The sequence below is a fragment of the Arabidopsis lyrata genome (assembly GCF_000004255.2).
Source record: "Arabidopsis lyrata subsp. lyrata unplaced genomic scaffold ARALYscaffold_4, whole genome shotgun sequence".
NCBI classification, from domain to species: domain Eukaryota; kingdom Viridiplantae; phylum Streptophyta; class Magnoliopsida; order Brassicales; family Brassicaceae; genus Arabidopsis; species Arabidopsis lyrata.
Window position 1 is genome coordinate 312,597 of NW_003302552.1, and position 13,131 is coordinate 325,727.

Sequence of the window (13,131 nt, forward strand, 5' to 3'; positions counted from 1 at the left end):
ACATGTTAACTTTGCAGAATAAACCGGTCCGGTTCAACAAAATAAATCCTGATTTGATAAGGTTCGAGTTCGGTCTAGTTCTGACAATACAAAATCAAAACAAGGACGTGTTTTCAGGAATCAACACTTTGGAGATTTTTAAGACGGTATAAAAAACAATACAATGAAACTTGAGGATCAAAACTGACATTTGATTAAAAGTCTCAGGATTCGAACCACCTCCTGACTTGACCGGAACTCTGTTTTTGTGGGCCGGTTTTGGCTGAGCTCTGCGAGAACTTAGACCTGTATTGCTCAATCAACATATCAAGTTTGTCCACAACCTCTGCACCACCTTGACCTTGCTTCTTCTTCCTCTTCCTCTGTCCATTTATATTCTCTTCACCTCTATCCTCCCCAAACTTCCTTTTTCTTGGTTCCCTCAAATCTTTGGAAATCTTTGGATTTGGTTTCTCAGTTGTCTCTTTCTGTCTCATCAATTGGCCTTTCTTGTTTGAAGACGGTTTTTCCTGTGTGCGTATAGGTCTCTTCTTCTCTGCTGCATCATCCTTTACTGCTATATTGGATTTTGCTTCTTCTTTACTCTCTACACCTGGGCGACCAGGTCCCTTCTTAAACCTGGCTGCGTTCTCTTTCCTTGGACCACTGTTATCCCCTTCCCTCGTTTTTCGTTTGTATTTATTGTCAGGTGCCTGCGCTTCGCCATTCGACTGCTGCTGCTCAGATTCATTGTGTTTATCACGTTGCTGAAACTGCTGCTGCTTAGCTTCTCGTATCTTCAGCTTCTGGACATTATCAACAGCAAATTCTATAACAGGGCGGTGCTGGGGACCAAATGTTTCTGCAGAGATAAACCAAAATGATTACCATAGCATGAAAATTATGATTCTTGGACTTCACTGCATTCTAAATCGCATGCAAAATGATACTTGTCTCATCTTACTCTGATTAATGAGATAACCACAAAATGATCAAATTGCAAATCGTTTAGAAAAAGTACTTGAATTTCGATGGAAAGTTAGCTTCCAGCAAGATCAATTACCAGGATTGTTGTTAAGTACTCTCAGGGCCACTAGAGCATGTTCATGCTCCGTGAACTCGACAAAGGCAACTCCACGGGAGTAGTTCTTAGTATCAACTTTACCCTTCTTCTCATTTTGTAAGAACTTGATCTGCGTAGAAAACAAAGAAACTAGGTTCAGATCATAGAACTATGTTTGAATTGTACAACAAAGGCGAATAGCTGACCTGTCGAATACCCGGCTTCTGCTTTGTAGCTCGTGAGGTAACAGCATCAACTAAGAGCTTGTGTAGTTGCTTTTGATTCATGGATTTGGGCAAATTATAGATCACAAGCCTTGTTCGAGATACATGGAAGTTAGGAGACTGAAGCTTTTTCATTTTGTTTTCATGCAATCTGTGAGGACAATCACATGCTCACTCTTCACTCAGCCCAAATCACTAGACAGTAACGTGCATATATGGGAAAGTAAGAAAAGTTTTACCTTCGTCGCCTGTCCATATCTTCCGCAGACACACCCTCAGCAGCAGGTGAATCATCAAGGATCTGACCTTCCTGTGGAAAGTCAAAACAGGATGATATATCAGTGTGTTTGAAAAGCATGCAGATAATAAGATTTCCAAAGATTTGTGAGGACTGGGAGAAATGTGTACCTTAGCAAGATAAAGATTCCGATGGTCAACATTCTTCTCCTCTGTCTTTTTGAGTTCTATGTCATGTGCAGCTTTCTTACCCACAGCTCTCATAACGTTCAGTTGTCTGCCTTTAAGAAGGACACCGACACCTGAGGCAGTATTGGCAGCTGATATGGCTGCAACTGATGCATCTGCTTTTTTGAACTTGAGAAAAGCAGTCCCTTCTGGCCGTCTGAGAAGAAAACACAGAGAGAAAAATGTGAGGCTTTGAGTTTATGGAGATACCAGAGCTTTAAGTTTGTTTTAATGATTGAATGAATTTCAAAGCATATAAGAATGCATACTTTGTGACCTTGTTGAGAACCAGGAATAAAGATTCAACTTCCCCAAATACAGCAAACTTCTGTTTGACTTCTTCCTTAGTAACATCAAATGGGATGTTTCTTATAAATAAAGTTCTCTCAAAATGCTCATTTTCCTGCGTTTCTTTAGGAGCCACCTCTTTAGTTTTACCGGATTTCAAAGGTTCAGAGACACCAGAAGAGTCAGCGACTGGCTTAGTTGATGAATTTTTAAGTTTGCTTTTATCCGACTCCTCTGTCTCACCATCAGGAGAAGCAATAGAACCTTTTGAAGACGCAAGCAAGTTCTTAAGAACCTTTCTCGCAACATCTGCTTCCTCTTTAAAATTCACATCGGTCCCAACATCTTTCTCCAGTGCATCTGATTCACTCAGTTTGTTACTGCCATCCTCCTCCTCATCATCAGTATCATCTCCTGAAGGTGGGTGACTTTCTACAGCATCATCAACCTCCTCCAAATCAACACTACTGTTATCACTGTCCCCGTCGCTTCCTTTTTGGTCACCTGCCAAGGTTTGCGTCAAAAAAGCATGACTATATGTTAGGAGGAGATAAAACAAAACTTCCCACTGACTGTATCTGTTTCCCTCATATACAAGTTGAGGAAAAAAGTTTTTAATAATTAAAGTTCTTAAAAAATCCAGTGATAAAAAGAAAATACGGTAACATACCATCTGCTGAAGCAGTAGTGGCATCAGCAGCACCATTGTAAAGATTCTTAGGTACAGCCCAGTCTACAGCTATAGGCCTTTTACCAAACATGTGCCCATTGAACATTTGAATTGCCTGAAGATGCAAAAGTAATTAAGACAAGTGATACGAATGGAGGATAACAAAATCAAGATACCCATGTTACTAGATCTTACATTTTCTGCATCTTTCTTACACGTGAATTTGACAAATGCAAAACCCTTAGGTAGCCTGCAAAAATATAAACTAAAATGAGAATAATATACAATGATTTATTCATAATCAAGAAATCACTCAGACGAGTTAGAACATACCCAGTTTCAAAATTTTTAGGAATAAAAACATCCCAGACAAACCCTACTGCTGAAAAGACCTCTTTAATGTCACTAGGTTTAGCCTGCAAAATTCAAAAAATCCATGAGAAGCAACGAATTTATGTATGAAATTGTAGAGATGGCAAAAAAGTACGAGTTTTAAGAACCTGGAAAGGAAGATTTCGTATAATTAGTTTCCACTTCTGAGCCTTTGAACCCTACCTCCAAAAAACACCAATAAATTATGAACTGATTCACATGCTAATCATTTAAGAGATACAGTGGTGAAAAGTAAATGATGTTCACCTCCCCACCAAGCTGACGAGCCCAAATGAGATTTCCCTTTATCTCTGTTTGATGTAATTTTGCAACAACGGCACAAGCAGATTTGACACTCGTAAAGAGAACAGCTGATGCTTCTGCCCTGCATCCATCTTGGGTAAGACCTGAAAAAGTAATAGTTCTGACGCTTAATAAATGCATCATGAGCACAAAGTCTGGCATTTTCTTATAAGAAACCAAATAAGTTTACAGCTACATGCCCACAGTAGTAATTAAGACGTGGATAAGAATGTCTTGCAAACTATATTCAAATACTATAAAGGTATGTGCACACAGGCTTTAAGAAAATATGACGTGATATATATAACAAATAGACGTAGTTAAGTGAAGATATAAAGTAACAAGCTAGATCTGTTCAAAAAAAAGAAGTAACAAGCTAGTATTAAGCCACAAGATAAAGAAACGCGAGGCAATGGAAAACACGAGCAGGAGATACATTCCAACATCAATATTTCAAAAGTCAATATAATTCCAACACTAGCGAAAAAGGTGTTTTTACTTTATACTTAATCTCTTCCCAGGAATTTACGAAACCTGTTATAGTCAATGGAAATTCATGTCCTAATAGTGTTCATTGAGACTATTCATTTTGTGCAGTGAAGATTTCGTAGGCATAGATCAAGCAGCTTTGAAGGATAACTTGACAGTTTTACGAAATAAAAACCTTGTAACTAATAGATATAACTAATAGACTTAGTTGGGGTATGAAAACAGGCCTTTGCCTCCATTTTCTTTACAAGATTGTTACCATTTTGTTGGAGCTCTTCTTTGGGTAGGGGATATCTGACAGAGCACACAGTCCCAATTTCTTTGACTCGACTATGGACTACCTCTGCCATCTCAGCATTAGCAAGCCCACCAAATATTACAGTTCTTGCAACTCTTCACCCATGAAAAAAAAGTAAACATATATATAAGCAAGAAAACGAGAAACGCAGTTTTGATGATGCGTATAGAATATTAGGTTTACAAATCTTTCTAATTACATGCTTACTCTCAAAAACATAGTCTTTGTTACAAAGGCAATTATAAATTCATTCAGGATATATATATCTATACAGAAATCAGCACATTATTATAAAAATCATACCTTTGCTTATCTGAACATGTTTCTTTATCAGGTAAATCAACATGAAGCTTTGTTGGTCCTTTGCGCTCAATTGGCTTCTCTACTTGTTTGCGCTCAATTGGCTTCTCTACTTTTTTGCTCTCAATTGGCTTCTCTACTTTTTTTCGCTCAATTGGCTTCTCTACTTTTTTGCTCTCAATTGGCTTCTCTACTTTCTTGCGCTCAATTGGCTTCTCTACTTTTGTTTCAGGTGGAGGAACTGATGCAAATACAAATTAAATGATAAACTCGAACCAAAGAAACTTACTTAGAGTGAAAAATCATATATATGCAAGCTTATACCTTTCTCGTCTGTCTCGGGGATCAAAGTGTCCTTGTCACTCTGTGCCTGGGAATCATCAGGTAAAGAGATTCCTAATTCGGAAAAAGTAAGAAGAAATGTTAGACAAGAAAAATTGATGTCAAAGAATAGGTGAATGCTGAGATAACAATAGGTGAATACCAACCTTGAACTGCTTTAGTTCGACGCTCTTTAAGAGAAGGTCGATTTGTGGCTTGTTTAACAGTAATCCTACGGCCCCCAAAAGTAGAACCGTTCTTCAACTCAATGGCACGGTTAACATCTTCTGGTAAAGCACTGCCAAAGGAAGAAACTTGGGATTGTAACAACCAATATCATCACTTTGCCTAGTTAGAATTCAACAAGTGATTAGCTTACAATGTAACAAACGCAAAGCCACGGTGTTCATTAGAACCTGCAAATAAATAAATAAAGATCATTAGCTTCTGAATAAGCGTGCGTGATGATAACTTAAATTTCAAATTCTCACCCTTATTTGTGATCAGATAGCAACGCCTGACGGGACCAACTTCACTAAAGGCTTCTTCAAGCTGAAGCAATTTGAAGAAAACAAACAACGCTATTAAGAAATTCATAGGTTTCTACAACTACAAGCCAACCTCCAATTATCGGTAGGATCAAAGAAAGTACCTGAGCGTTGGTGATGGAATAAGGCAAGCCAGACACGCAAACAGTGGTGGCAGACTGTGGAGATTTTTCTTCTCCATCTTTCCTCTCTCTCTTGTTTTTCCCCATTGATAGACCTTAAGCACTCTAGCGAGAGATTACGATTAGGGTTTTGAGGAAGAGGGCTGAAGATGATGTGAATAAGAAATCTAGGGTTTATCTACTAAACCACTTAACCATGTTAACCGACTTACCCAGATAAAATTACTCCGAACCGAATGGTACGTTTTCTGTTGGCTCGGTTCGGTTTTTTCAAGTTTTCGGTTTAATTTATTTATTTTTACTATATTTTTTGGCATTAGTGATCGGTTCTTTTTTTACTGTTTTTATAAACTCAACAACAGTATATGTAATTGAAATACAAATGAAGAATAAACTTAAATTTAGGCTCCGAATGGTAACTGCGTTTTGCGGTACGGGAGAAGTGCAGTATTACATTGCGGTACGGTTCAACTGCGGGACGTACGGGAGAAATATATTTGCGGGACAAGTGCGGTTTGTATAAAATAAGCGGTACGAAATAAAATTTGATTGGTGAAAAAAGCTATTTGCGGGACAAGTGCGGTTTAATATATATATATATTAATAATTAATTTTTTTGTTAATAAATAAACAATAACATAAATTTATAAATCATTAGTAATACACAAATTGATCAAAATACAAATTTAATTTTTTGTTTTAAAATTTAAACCATATATTATAAATCAATATGTTAATATCACAGTATGAAATATAGTAGATCATTTAGTAAGTATATTATTTACACTAAAATTATTTAACAAAAAAATAATTTAAATATTTATTATATAATTAATATGAAATCATTTAACCATATTTTTAACAAAAATGACTATAGTTTCTTTATATTTCTATAAATCTGTTTTTTTCCGTAATAAAACTGATTATTTTATAGTTTATGAAAAATAGTGAAGTAAGTTAAAAAAAAATTCTAAAAAAGACATGTTTAAAAAATTATGCATTATTAAGAGTTTTTTTGTTAAAAACTTAAAATATGTGGTGGTTATTAACTCCCATTTATTCTGAAAAAAAAAATTAACTCCTATTTACTAATTATTCTATAAATTAATAAGCTTTCACATTATGCTCTCTGTATCAAACTTACACGTGACCACCATTTTAGTTATTTTGCTTTTTGTACTACCTATTTAGAAATTAGTGACTGTTTCAGTTGTTAAAAAAAATAAAAATAAATAAAGAGATTAATATTTCGTTTTATCTACTGCGGAATTTGTAAAACCACAGGGTAATTGGTTGTTGGAAAACACTACTGCGGTCCAAGTGTTAAAACCTTGTTTTGAAAACCGTGAACAGATTTTTCTTTCTTTTTAAAAAACCACAGATTACCTAAAAAGATAACTGATTGGTGACAAAAGGCGTTTTTCAAAAACTACACTTGAATTCCGCACCTCTCCTTGTCACCATTCAGGGCCTTACTAGAAAGTCTTTCAAATTAAAAAGAAAATAAACCGAAACCACGTTGAACCATCGAACCAGAGTGTTTAGAAAACATAAATGCAAATATAATGTTATTATTATCTGATTGACCAAACGATCAATATCCGGTTCGAATCGGTTTACCTTGTGTATAAACACTTGATATCTTCCTTCATCTTGGTCGTTTCAAGAAACGCATCACCGGAGTGATCAACATCAATGGCTCTTAGCCCAAAATCACCTCTTCCTGAGCCAACATTCCACTCGAACCACATCTTAGACATCATCTCTTTACGCGTACACGTTTCGTAGTTCTCTTCCTCTGGTGACTCCGCAGCTACGAGCTTGTACGCATACACTTTCCTCTTCTGTCCTGGTCTATAAGCTCGAGCCACGGCTTGCTGAGTCACTGATGGGTTCAGATGAACATCAAGAATCAGAACTCGTGATGCACCCACTAGTGATATTCCTTCCCCACAAGCTTTGATCGATCCGAAAAACACTTTAGCCTCTGGTGAATTGTTGAATCTCTCCATTGACCATTCTCTCTGTTCATTGCTTGAATCACCTGTGATTGTGAACATCTCTTTCCCTAAACGCCAACCTTTCATTGAGCTCATCAGTCTCTCAAGAGTCTTTATTGGAACAATGTATTGGCTGAACACCAAAAGCTTCTCTCCTGTTGATTCACACAGAGCTAAGAGGTTGAGGAAGAATTTCATCTTCACACCATCTCTGACATTGATCTTCTTCAGCATCTTGTCCAGCTTCATAACTGTTGCGTTGTTATCAGCAAAACCTTTTTCCCCGTTGGAAGGGTTTTCCTCCAAGAAAGATTTGAGCTTTGGGTGTATATACAAAGCAGCACCAAGAGAGATCTGCTTGAACAGTTCCATTTTCCTCAGACCCTTGATTTCATCTCTCTGAATTGAGCTCAAATTTAGCATGACAGTGAACTCACTAAGCCCCGGAAGCAAGCCGCTAAAATCTGCTTTGTGATAATGCAAGATATTACGGGTCATTTCGCGGAGATCCTTTATCAAGCTGGCTTTGGCAGAAAAGTCTATACTCTTCTGTAATGTAAGCTCTACTGCAGCGAAGAAAGTCCCCTCGATACTACTCTGGTTCACCTGTTTGCCTCTCGGTATCTCTGCCTTGCTCATGATACGAGAAACAATCTCCCGAGTTCCAGGACGCTTCAAGAACTTGGGCCGAACAAGATTCAAAATGTTGAACACTTCCTCAACGTTGTTTTGGAACAAGGTCCCTGTGAGAACCACCTTTCGAGGAGTCTTGACACGAGCAAGCGAAATAAGCATGTTCGTCTCCTTATTCCTTGACGTATGACCCTCATCAAGTATAAGCAACGTTGGCTTCTCAAGCAATATCAGCTTACAATCTTCTGAAGCTGCCTCAAAATTCTTATCATCGCAGATGATCCTCGTAAACTGTTGGTACCCAAGAAACAGAATGCTTCTCTCCTTGAGCCATTGCCCCAAAACCTTCAGTTGCTGCTTCCGTGATTCTGCTTTCACGCTGTAGAAATCAAGCAGGGGAATCTTCTCAACTTCCCACAAAGTAAACTCTCTCTTCCATGACTCTATGATCCCCTTCGGTAGCACAATCAATGGTCTAGCCTGCGGATCCATAGCCATGAAGCTCTGCAGAAAGCTGATGAGCAGAAATGTCTTGCCTGATCCTGGTGCATGAGCTAATATGCATCCACCTGGCTCATCCGCTGCAAGGTTGTTGCATAAAAATCTGAATCCTTCAGTCTGGTGAGGCCTCATCTCCTGATCATGCCATGGGTGAATGAACATTTTTTCTCCCAAAATGTTTGTCTGAGAAGACTGGATTCCTGAGAAGGCCCTACTCGTTTCCCCATTTTCTTTTTCACGCATATAAGTTCTTCTTGATCTCTTTGGCTACACCAGGAAAGAAAGTAGATTGAACTTCTGAATATTTGTAACAAAATCAATATATTCCAGACACAGTTATCAGTGATCACTAACCTTGTTGAACACAACTTCAATCATGCTCTCAATTGGTTTCTTGATGAGTCCACAAACACGACACACTTCTCCAATATCGTCCTTGCAGATGAAGGAATGGTCACAGTCTTCGACTTGTTTGTGATCATTACTTTGTGAATCCTCCACCGTTACCTAACCAAGAACATAGGCAAAAATCATCTGAAAACGCTACAAATGCATAGAGAGCAGACACCTGCTCCAGAACTCGAAAATGTTAACCTTAATTGATTCTTGAGCAAAAGCCATCTGCCTCCAAAGCTCTTCTTCTTCTTCTGCATCTACATATAGAGGACTTTGATTGTCAATATCAGTTGAATTACTCGATGAATCCTCCTCGTCATAACCTTGTGGACTCATGTCAGATCCTGAGCTATCTCCATTCTTCACAACAATCACTTCCTTGAGCTTCTTCAGCCTTTTATATAGAGGCTGAAAAATGCAAAGCGGGATCACATGCAACAAAACATGAAACCAGATTATAGACAAACATTTAACAAATGAACATTAATTTCTGTGATTAAAGCTTACAGTAACTGATTCTTGAGGCAACTTGGAAGGTTTTTTCTCTTCTCTAGCTTCGATATCTTCCAGTGAGATAGAACCATTCAAATATTCCTGTCTCAGCTTACAAAGTCTCTTAACATTATCAGCAAGACATCCGTATACACCATCTTCAAGCCCATCAAGAAGATTCGGTACACTGAACGGGTCGGGACGCTTGGCAAGTTCTTCTTGAGTAATGCTCCTGCTACGTGACCTCAAAGTCCAAGCTGTGTACGTCATCAATCACCAGTAAAAATTAGAAGCAGAAACATAAGGCAACTAACATCTGCACCAAAAGGGGTTTAATTTCTTCAAACAAACTCAAAAAAGAAACGATTTTTAGGTCAAAATCTCATCCAGCAAGAAATCTACAGTCATAAATGAACTCATGGAAACAAAAAAAAACCAATGTGGGTTTTAGAATCAACAGATTCGGTTTAGCTCTAGAAATCAAGCAAAACCCATTTGGCTTTTTAGATTTGCACACTCAAATTCTGAATCTTTGAACTTTCCATAAACAGAGACTAATCTTCTTCTTTCAGCAACAAGAGAAGTTACAGAAGAACAAAGAAACGAGAGTGTAAGTATATAAACGTACGCGTCTCCCTCGGCTTCGAAAATGGAAAGTGATTAGTACCCACCATGTTTGATCTTCGCTAGCTAAACAGAGCTCCTTAGATCAAAACTACGACTACAAACATGTAAAAGACTCCAAAGATGCAAGCTTTATGCATGAATCAGAGAGATTTTAAGCAAAGAAGACAAATAGATCTGCTTTTTTTCTGGAAAAATTGAAGCTTTTTGGTTTCCCATAATAGAAGTTAGTCATGGTGGCAAAGTGGCAAAGGAGAGAGACAAGAACACGGACGGTTTCGGAAGGTCAATAAGACAAATCAATATATACACATTTATTATATCTACACACTTAAACTTGCTCTCTACTCTGAGTGTTGTGTGTACTGTGTAGTATGTGTGTTTCTAATGTTATGTTGTCTACAATACCATGGCATTTCCAAAATCTTTAAAAACATTTCAAACTTATATATGCTTAGTGTACTCATATTTTGGTGGAGTCATGTTTATGTCTATCTCTTCCATATATATCTATGTAGGAATAGAAATGAGCTATATGTACCCATGCTAATCTAAAAAAAAGGTTTTAGATGATTGAGTGTCGTCCTTTCGAGAAAATCCGATAAAGAAAGATGATTCGGTGTGAATACTTCAATTGGTATGTTAGGGTTCCAAGGAGTTTTAAGTTTTGGCGGTAAAGAAAAAAGTAACTAACCGTTTTGGTCTCTATATAACGCAAATAAAATAAAATTTTAAAAGGCTTTAATTAATAGATTAGTTTTCGCGGGAATATTTAAAATACCGTTATGTTTTTTTTTGGACAAACAAATACCGTTATGTTTATATCACTTAACATATTAATTATTTTTGTAAGATTTCTTGCATCATGTTTATATATGGTCAATTTCGGAATATCTTCACATAAATTGACGAATAGCTTCACATATATGTTAAGCTAGTGTGTACATGGAATGGACAATGTATTATTAGTTATATGATTATCTTCCTGTTTCATAATAAAATTTTGTTTAATAATTTCAATGTAATTTTAAAAAAAAATTATCAAATTTATTTGTCAAATTTTAACCAAAAATTAATTCTTAGTCAAACACTCAAACCTATTAATTTTGGAAAAAAAAATTGGCAATTTATTCAAAAGCCAACAGTCAACACAGCTTGTATAATATTAAAATTATACTATTTTATTTAATAAAACAAAAACTGCAGGTTGAATACAAATTATATTAAATATAGGAAATAATATTAAGAGGGTGTTTTTTTTTTTTTTGGTATGAAGAGAGTACTTGATACCACAACAAAAACCACTACTTTCATTCTTCAACTTGTTTGTGATCATTACTTTGGTCATTCTCCACCGTTACCTAACCAAGAACATAGGCAAAAAAATCAGCAGAAAACGCTAACCAGATACATGCTCAAGAACTCTAATCAATATATACAAATTAGAGCTCTATGATTGACTGAAAATGTACAGGAAGTAACCTTAATTGATTCTTGAGCAAAAGCCATCTGCCTCTAATGTTCTTCTTCTTTTGCATCTATATCCATGGGAGTTTGATTGTCATTAACAGTAGAATTCCTCGTTGAACCCTCCCCAACACAACCTTCTTGAAGACATCCTGAGCTATTTCCATAAGAACTGTTTCGAAGAGCATTGCTAGTAGAAGCCGAGCCTTTAGTCAACTTATCATAACCAGAGAACCAAGGTTCATCGTCATCCACAACAATCACTTCCTTGAGCTTCTTCGATCTTCTATCATCTAGAGGCTGGAAAATAATGCAAAACGATTATAAATATTTAAACTTGACAACAAAACATAAAATCAGATTAATAAACAAACATTTAAAGCTTACAATAACTGAGTCTTGAGGCATCTCATCATCTGAATCGATGATAATAATATTAGTAGACTTGGTTGGTTCGATGATAGTAATACTAGCAGACTTGGTTGGTTCGATGATAGTAATATTAGCAGATTTGGCTGGTTTTTTCTCTGCTCTAGCTTCGATATCTTCCAGCGAGATAGAACCTCTCAAATAGTCACGTTTTAGCTTACAAAGTCTCCTAACATCATCAGCAAGACATCCGTATTTACTATCTTCTAACCCATCAAAGAGATTAGGTAGATAGAATGGGTCAAGGCGCTTGGCAAGATCTTCTTGGGTACAAGCTGTTCATCATCAATCAAACATTTTCACCAAAGGGAGTTTTTAATTTCTTCAAATAAATCCAAAAAAAGAAAATATAGGCGGCCTTCATAAATATATTAGTTTTCGCGGGAATATTTAAAATACCGTTATGCTTGTATATCATCTAACATATTAATCAATAATCTGTATAACATGAACATACATCATGTTTATGGTCAATTTCGAAAGATCTTCCGAAATACGAATAGCTTTCACATAAATGTTAAGCTAGTATGAACATGAAACATGCTTCTTCTTCAAATCAATCACTGAGATGGGCTCTTAGGTATCTACATGTACTTTTTTTTTAACGTTATATCTTCTACTTTTCCAATATAAAAATTTTAGATCCATATTATATAGATGATTTATGAATAGTTCTATATCCAAATTTCACACTGGTGTCGACAACCAAAAAAGAAGAGGATTATATAAATAAGAACATCTCTTCGGAACACTATTTAATTTGAAAGTCAATTATAAGAAGAAGAAAAAAAAGACATTCTTTAAGAAAAAATGGAGAATATTGTAATCACAAAAAAAATGTAGACACAAAATATATATCTATAAAGAAAAACAAAATCAGATCTGAATTTGCAGCAAACAATTCATATAATATAGGATAGGCACATAATCAATGATCCATACCTTTCTTTTGTGAATTTTGTTGATTATCATCCATTGAATCAAGCAGAAGATTCAGAATTTTTCTTAGTTTTGTTTGGAATGTGTTTGCTATCAAGAATCAGAGAAACAAAAACTTTTTGATATAGAAAATGAATTTTGTGTTCTCTGCTCATTTATTTATATCATAAAGAAGGAACTAAAAATAAATTATTTTACCAAAAACGAA

The 13,131-nt window shown here is 36.1% G+C and overlaps 3 protein-coding genes across 5 annotated transcripts; all 3 read right to left on the minus strand.

Annotated features, from left to right (window-relative positions):
- Positions 1-32: 32 nt before the first annotated feature.
- Positions 33-5,594, minus strand: LOC9316446 (RNA-binding protein 28). Of its 2 annotated transcripts, XM_021028410.1 has the most exons (19): positions 5,425-5,594; positions 5,264-5,324; positions 5,152-5,188; positions 4,940-5,070; positions 4,776-4,847; positions 4,646-4,692; positions 4,455-4,591; positions 4,113-4,246; positions 3,329-3,468; positions 3,190-3,240; positions 3,023-3,105; positions 2,885-2,939; positions 2,690-2,804; positions 2,001-2,523; positions 1,675-1,888; positions 1,506-1,576; positions 1,249-1,417; positions 1,043-1,172; positions 33-841 (listed from the first exon to the last, which is right to left on the minus strand). In XM_021028410.1, the coding sequence occupies exons 1-19, from the start codon at positions 5,527-5,529 to the stop codon at positions 204-206; spliced, it is 2,913 nt and encodes a 970-aa protein (XP_020884069.1). In that variant the 5' UTR covers positions 5,530-5,594; the 3' UTR covers positions 33-203. The 2 variants fall into 2 exon arrangements, with proteins under 2 accessions (XP_020884069.1, XP_020884067.1); XM_021028408.1 differs by having other exon boundaries at positions 4,455-4,692.
- Positions 5,595-6,940: 1,346 nt separating this feature from the next.
- LOC9316447 (protein CHROMATIN REMODELING 35) lies at positions 6,941-11,617 on the minus strand. Of its 2 annotated transcripts, XM_021027083.1 has the most exons (5): positions 10,093-10,346; positions 9,480-9,721; positions 9,171-9,380; positions 8,931-9,083; positions 6,941-8,843 (listed from the first exon to the last, which is right to left on the minus strand). In XM_021027083.1, the coding sequence occupies exons 1-5, from the start codon at positions 10,136-10,138 to the stop codon at positions 7,059-7,061; spliced, it is 2,436 nt and encodes an 811-aa protein (XP_020882742.1). In that variant the 5' UTR covers positions 10,139-10,346; the 3' UTR covers positions 6,941-7,058. The 2 variants fall into 2 exon arrangements, with proteins under 2 accessions (XP_020882742.1, XP_020882743.1); XM_021027084.1 differs by lacking the exons at positions 9,171-9,380; positions 9,480-9,721; positions 10,093-10,346 and adding an exon at positions 11,571-11,617.
- On the minus strand, positions 11,588-12,402 carry LOC9316448. Its single transcript, XM_021027749.1, has 3 exons — positions 12,384-12,402; positions 11,943-12,259; positions 11,588-11,855 (listed from the first exon to the last, which is right to left on the minus strand). Exons 1-3 carry the CDS (start codon positions 12,400-12,402, stop codon positions 11,604-11,606), a joined length of 588 nt encoding a protein of 195 aa, XP_020883408.1. The 3' UTR covers positions 11,588-11,603.
- Between the last annotated feature and the right edge of the window lie 729 nt (positions 12,403-13,131).